Source organism: Chiloscyllium plagiosum, chromosome 28 (assembly GCF_004010195.1).
Source record: "Chiloscyllium plagiosum isolate BGI_BamShark_2017 chromosome 28, ASM401019v2, whole genome shotgun sequence".
NCBI classification, from domain to species: domain Eukaryota; kingdom Metazoa; phylum Chordata; class Chondrichthyes; order Orectolobiformes; family Hemiscylliidae; genus Chiloscyllium; species Chiloscyllium plagiosum.
Window position 1 is genome coordinate 39,191,845 of NC_057737.1, and position 7,558 is coordinate 39,199,402.

General features: G+C 41.6%; 1 protein-coding gene across 4 annotated transcripts in view; it reads right to left on the minus strand.

The window, feature by feature from the left end:
• The window catches only part of hip1 (huntingtin interacting protein 1), a 338,601-nt gene that overhangs the window by 201,712 nt on the left and 129,331 nt on the right, over positions 1 to 7,558 (minus strand). For all 4 annotated transcript variants that reach the window (XM_043718716.1, XM_043718713.1, XM_043718715.1 and 1 more), the window contains exon 2: positions 2,129 to 2,192. In XM_043718716.1, coding sequence (XP_043574651.1) covers positions 2,129 to 2,192 — 64 coding nt within the window. The remainder of the gene's footprint in view (positions 1 to 2,128; positions 2,193 to 7,558) is intronic.

A 7,558-nucleotide genomic window follows, 5' to 3' on the forward strand; every position in this document is an offset into this window, starting at 1 on the left:
AGAAAGTTGAGAGATGACTTTATGTTTACAAAATCAGAGGAGTATAGAGAGGTTTAATGGTGGGTGTCTTTTCCCGATGATGGGAGATTTCAAGACTAGAGGCATATTTTTAAGGTAAGAGGAGGGAGATTTAAAAAAGACGAGGGGCAAAATTTTTCACGGGGTGTAAGGTTGCATATGGAATGAACTTCCTGAGGAAGTGGTGAATGCAGGCAGAATTACAATGTTTAAAAGATCCTGAGAGAAGTACATGAATTGGAAAGGTTTGGAGGGATATGGGCCAGAAGCAGGCAGGTGAGAATAGTTTAGTTTGGGATTATGCTCAGCATGGACTGGTTAAACTGAAGGGTCTGATTCCATGCTGTATTATTCTGTAACTCCATGTGTCAGGTGCCAACTTGATCGAGCTTATGTTTGATAATTTCACTGTGGTCAAATAGTCAGCCATGGTGGCAATATTATCTTCTTGCCCCATCATGCTCTCCCTTTCCAAATAGTCAAGCAATAACTCATGGCATGGAATCCCTTAACGCTAATTAAGGGAGTCAGTATTCAAGTATCCTTATCCCTCCCTTTGATGGAAATTTTAGAAGACCACTGCAAATACCCTCTCTCAGAATTTTCTCAAAATTAAATCAAAATTCAAAATGCAAACTCACAGAAGAATTTTAGAATCCACATATCACAGGGAAGTAAAAATAATCACAGTTACTTCATAATTATCTAATTCAGCTCTTTATTCAATCAGGTTTTTAAACAAGGAAGCAGCTCCTTTCAGCAGACAGTGTTGTGCAATAATCTGGCATGTTTAACGGAAAGATTCAATTAATGGAGTCACTCTTGCAAAGTAAGAACATTGAATGGCTCTGGCCTGTTAGGAGAGTACTGTGACTGTTCACACAGGGAATGGGCGCACAAAATCTATAGGATACAGCTGGCTCAAGGAGTATTAAATTGCTCAGACCACAAAGAATTTGGCTACACTATACGCTAACATTTTTTGCTTTAACTCCCACATTTGACAGCAAATGCTAAAAATAACACCAAGTTGATTTTACAACGGGCATTGCCCATTCTCTCAGTCACCTCCTCTTTCTTTGTTCTTCACTGATGAATCCAGACAGATTCAGAGTATGCATTTTGGGAAAGTTCATAGTTATGCTCCTCAGCCAAAAAACATCACAGCTATTTATGTACTCCCAACTTCCAAATAACTCATCCCTTGGAGATGCCTTCCACGCTCAGCTGCAGCATGAATTGTTTTTAGAAACTTGAACTATGTAGCACCATATCAAATCAAACGGAATCTGCAAAAATGTTTCACATCAAATTTACTATTTGACACTGGTGTAATATTGGCAAGTTCAGTGGAAGAACCTTTTGCTTTTCAACAAATATCCCTCTGGTATATTTGATGGACATATCAAATGGTTGAAAGAGCCTCCACCATGCTACCTGAGGGACAGAAAGTAAAGTGGAATACATATAAAAGTGCAAGTAATAAGCAAACAGATGCAGAGTCTGCATTAAATCATATTGACTGACAACTCCAAATGGGGCCTCAGCATTGTGGGAAGATTATTTTTATTAAAAAAGCGAAGGGACCCACTCCTGATTGTTACTGAGCTTCCTGCTAGGAAATGCATTTACGGTGGTGTGATGGCAGGACCGGGGTCTGATAAAACTAGGGGAAATACTACAGCAACACATGGCAATACAGCGTAGAGGTGGGAGTTGGCAGGGAAAGGGGAAGTATGAGTAGGGGAAAGAAATGAGGGGAGGTGGTATGTGAATACAAAATATAACACTTCCAATTCTGAAACCCTGCCATGGATAGCCAGAATTAGTCAATGAAGCAGAGACTGACATTGCTGTCAAGACATAGCAGCAAACATGAGAAATCGTCCAACTGCACCTGTAACCCCTTTGTACTAAAGCAGGTCGCGAGCATATTCAGTAGTTTGTCCTAGTACAGGGGACATAATGAAAACCAGCAAGAATACACAAGTCTCAGATGGAGAATCAGGAAACCACAGTCCGTTCACGCCCAGAGCCCAGTCAGTAGGAAACAAGCAGGACTTGAACAAGAGGTTTTTGTACTCTCACCAACTCCACCCAAAAAGGATATTTCTGGCATGTTTTTCCTTCACTGCGACTTCCTGTGCATTAATAGCCTTATTGATGCTGACGCTCTGAAAAAGTGGAGAGGGGAAAAACAATCAGTTTTTCTCAAAGCATTAATACAATAAAATAATTACAAACATTTTGAAATTTGCAAATATTATTTCCCTTTTCTTTGAGGCTTCACTTCCACAGGCAGCCAACGAGCACCTCAATGAAATGAGCATTCTTCAATTCAAGGCTTGGCAGTCAGCCACATGGGCTAACTGGCTTTGAAAGCATTACAGCTGAGGTCAATTTCATCCTTATATGAAATTTTCAAAAGATAGTCAATGGCTGTATTAGTCTAGAAACGCTCAATCTTGTCTGATCTCGGGAGCTTAGCAGGGGCCCTCTTGAGACACAGTGGTAGTGTCCCAACCTGTGAACTGGAGACCAGGGTTGAAGTCCCACCTATTCCCGAGGTGTGTAATAACATTTCTGAACAGGTTGTTAAGAAAAATGAATCCATTTTAAAAAAAGTCACTGGGGCCCTCTTGTGGTGCAGTGGTAGCATCCCTCCGTGGACCAGGAGCATGGGTTCAAGACCCACCTGCTCCAGGTGTCCAGATGATCTTCCTTATGGAGGGCACTCTTGTGTCGCAGTCCCTTAACCCTGGACCAGGAGGCCTGGATTCAAGTCCCAGCTGAACACATTGACTAGAAAAATATGGTTAATTGAAAAAAACTTTCAAAGATAGAAACTCGTGTGGGATACTGGTCGTGTTCTTCCCTCTACACAAAGAGGTCAGGATTGAAGTCCCATTTTGTCCAGAGGTGTGCTATAATACCTCCGACCAAGTGGAGTAAAATAAATACAACTTTTACAACTCAGGGTTCTTGTGGTATAGTGGAAGTGTCCCTTCCTGAACCAGGAGAACCAGGTTCAAGTTTCTCCTGTTCCAGAACTGTGAGATAACATCTCTGAGCAGGTTGGTTAGCAAATAACTAACTTTCTACATGGGATCACTGATCATCTTCCTCCTCCATCCAACCTTTCCTTCAGCAATTACTGTCTGGAGATGAGTAATGAACAATGTCAGCTTGAGCTTAGTGCTTATGTACCTTCTATGATCCAGGAAACCAGTTGAGTTCAGTCTTACTAATTCTAATTAGATATCTGCCCTTAATCATTTCAGCTCCTTCATGCAACACAGGAAAAATAATTAGTAAACAGTATCCATTGTATAAGAATGAATAATCATTGCCGGTGAAATCTCCAAATGCACCTTTCGTCCTACTCAGCAAGACAAAAAGCAGAGCAATGCAGCTTTCTGCAGGTAATCATACACGGTGGGAGGAACTTCGGATTGCGCTGCAAGTTCTACTGTTTTCTGTTATCACTTTAATCTGCAGCAGTGTGTGGTTGTGCAGAAAATGGGGAAACAGATCCTAACAAGTATCTTTATCTGGAGGGCAATATAGGAGACAGTGGGTCAATGACACTTGAATTTCTGTCACAGTGAGATCCAAAGGCTGAGGACCTTGCACCGGAGTTAATGACAATTTTTTTCTCTACACAGGTGCTGCCTTAGCTACTGAATATTTACAGTTTTGGCTTTTCTTTCAGTTTTCTGGCAGCTACAGTATTTTAGCTTTTGCTCTTTAGAGAAGGGGTGGAAAATATTATGATGAACAGTTATAACATGATGTCACTCAAATAGGACGAATGATATTGAGCAAAGAGAAAACAAGTAAAAAGAATGAAAACTACAATCAGTGAATGTCAAAGACACACCAATATGTCAAGATCATTTCAAGTACACAAATCTAAACTTGTCCATGGAGGTGGTGTAGAAACGACAGACTTAGATAAACACTAATCATAGGAGATTAATCTAGGACAAACCCAAAAGGTACCCAACTCCATTCCAGATCAGAAGTCATACGAGCTTTTTCAGAAAGAGGATGCCTGCAAAAAGCTTTGACACGCAACTGAATTGATTAAATGGCTTAAGTATCAGTCTTACAGTCATTGCTGCATTTGCATGGATATCCTGACCTCTGTGTTACTAATGGACATGAAGCATTTCAACTCTGACCTATTGTGTGCATCATGACATAAAGCACTCCAGGGACTCAAGCAACCTCCTTGGGAGATCAGATCCAGATGGTGATAAAGGGATGTTGGCTACAGTGAGGGAACAGCTCATGTGCTGTGTCAGTTTTGGTTTCATTGTTACAGAGAAATGGAATTCTTGCATGAAGTCCCAAGAAAAGTAGAGGGTCAATTTCTCAACTTGGAGTTCACTAGCGAGAGACAGCTAAGGCAGGGATAAGAAGAAAAAGCATGAAAGAAATTCAAAATAATTTGACAGTGACCATAAATAGGCTTACAGATTTTGGATCCAGCAAAGCTCCTCAATCAGTCACAGAATACAAGTAACAGAAAATAGTCTGTCAAGCAATTTATTAAGTCAGAGGGTGACATGATGAAGAAACAGAAAGATAAGTTATTTGTGTTCAAAAAGTGAACGAGGATACAAAGCTAACAAACGCAGAATGATGGCTGTAAAGCTCTTTGAGATGACCCAAAGGCAAAAGAGGCAATCTGCAAGTACTTTCTTTTCTTTAAAGCTAAAGGAAACAATCAGGAGAGGGGAAGGGTTAATGGTCCAATCATTCCCTGCCTAACAAAAAGCAACAGCACATACTGTTATTTGGTTTACTATTCCCTGAAAGCAACTAGAATACAATACCTCTGCCCTATGCTGGTGGCCAAGTGGTGATGGAGGTGTAATAAATTATAAAGGAACTATTAATCCTGGAACCCAGGTAATGTTCTGGGGACCTGGGCTTGAATCCCATCAAGACGATGTTGGAATTTGAATTCGATGGGAAAAACAAAATCTGCAATTAGATCTGGGTGACCATATAACCATTGTCGATTGTCAGAAGAACCCACCTGGATCACTAATGCCCTTTTGGGACGAAAATCTGTCATCCTTACCTGGTCTGACCTACATGCGACTCAAGACCCACACTGTGATTGAATCTTAACTGCCTAATGGTCAATTAGGGATGGACAGTATGTGCTGGCCCAGCCAGTGTTATGCACCAGGGCGAACCCCCTCAAAATATTTTGAGGTAGCCTAGACTCTAACCTTTCCTTATTTTAAACACAGATGTGTAGTTGATATTCCAGGTGTGATGCAGCTGGTCAAACCACTTGGCTTTAATCAAAACAGAATTTATTTACAGTTGAAACATGAACAAAAGAACTCAGAATAACCTGATGGAAAACCTGATGAAGGGCTTTTGCCTGAAACGTCGATTTCGAAGCTCCTTTAATGCTGCCTGAATTGCTGTGCTCTTCCAGCACTAATCCAGAATCTGGTTTCCAGCATCTGCAGTCATTGTTTTTACCCAATTGGAAAACGTAACCAACCTGATACTGTAACTATTATTAATTAACAGCTCCAATATACCATCACCCCACAAACATAGCCCTTGGCAAAAAGATAAATTCAAACACAAATTCCTGTAGGGAGAAGGTAACAAGATCCAAAGAGATTTCAGAAGACTGTCAGGGGAGTTATTTATTGAAGCTGGACTCTCATTTCTTGGGACTGCTACAGCTAAAACAAACTCAAAAAAACCTGAACTGGGAGAACTGGCCACTCCACTTTTTAAAGTAACAGCATCATCACACTAGCAACATCCCTATCCTGTGAACAAATAAAAAAAATGCTTGCTGCAGGTAGGTGGCTCATCCCCAAGTTTTCTACATCAGTTTTATTTGGAAACTTTGTACAATACTAAGGGTTCAGAAGCTTCTGGAAATGTAAGCATGTAGTCTGTCTCGGCCGTTTGAAAAGAACAGTAACATTGTCTATTTTTAAGAGAGACACAATTTAAACATGAAATTCAGTTGTTTTTGCAACATCCTTTCATGGCTCTGGCCACAATATTATATAAATGTTCCAAAGAACAGTCAAGTAAAACCTACAACACGAACTTGGTTTTTCTTACCTCTGACACTACCATTTCTGCTGAATTTCTTCAACACTTTCTGTTTATATTTTAGACCTTCAGCAACTGCAGTACGTTGCTTTTATTCCAGTATTCAAAGCCTGGTTGGTTCACACCACATTCTATAAGCTGCTTTGGACACCAGACATCAGGACGGATGAGGTAAAAACAATGACTGCAGATGCTGGAAACCAGATTCTGGATTAGTGGTGCTGGAAGAGCACAGCAATTCAGGCAGCATCCGAGGACAGGCAAAATCCGAGGACAGGCAAAATCGACGTTTCGGGCAAAGCCCTTCATCAGGAAGGGCTTTTGCCCGAAACGTCGATTTTGCCTGTCCTCGGATGCTGCCTGAATTGCTGTGCTCTTCCAGCACCACTAATCCAGAATCAGGACGGATGTACTGGCCTTAGAAGGTGTGCAGCATACACTTACCTGAAAAATAAATGGACCCCAGGGGTTACAAGGAGACATTACACTAACTACAGGTATGTTCCCTTGAGTTTGAAAGATCAAGGAGTGTTTAGACTAAAGTTCATGATATTAACATGACCAATTAGGGTTGATAAACGATTTCCGCTAGTTTGGAATCCACTGGAGCACACCCTAAAAATTAGAACGAGATCATTCAGGATTAAAACTAGAGAGCACTTTCAAACATCACGTGGCATAAGACTGGATCTCTCTTTTCCATGGGACAATTAATGTAAGGATAATTGTTCAAATTTAAACCTGACAACAGTAATTTTTGTTAACTACAATCATTCTCGTACATGGGGAGAACATAAACTGGAGTCAGACTGCAGATCAGCCATGATATCATCGAATGGTGGAACAGGTCCAGGACCTAAATGGCTGACTCCGACTCCTCTGTTCCATTCCTATATTACCATAGACAGATGGCAAACGGTGATAAGATCGGTTCATGAAATCACTAAACAATCCAAATAATCTGGGGCAGCACAGTGGCTCAATGGTTAGCACTGCTGCCTCACAGCACCAGGGTCCCGGTTTCAATTCCACCCTTGGTCAGTGTGGATTTTGCACATTCTCCCTGGGTCTATGTGGGTTTCCCCCCACAGTCCAAAGATGTGCAGGTTAGGTGGGATTGGCCATGCTGCATTGTCAAGAGTTGAAAATGTGTTGCTGGAAAAGCGCAGCAGGTCAGGCAGAATCCAAGGAGCAGGAGAATCAACGTTTCTGACATGAGCCCTTCTTCAGGAATGAGGAAGGTGTGCCAAGCAGGCTAAGATAAAAGGTAGGGAGGAGGGACTTGGGGAAGGGGCGTTGGAAATGCGATAGGTGGAAGGAGGACAAGGTGAGGGTGATAGAGTGGGGGTGGGGGTGGAGAGATCAGGAAGAAGATTGCAGGTTAGGAAGGTGGTGCTGAGTTCGAGGGTTGGGACTGAGACAAGGTGGGGGGAGG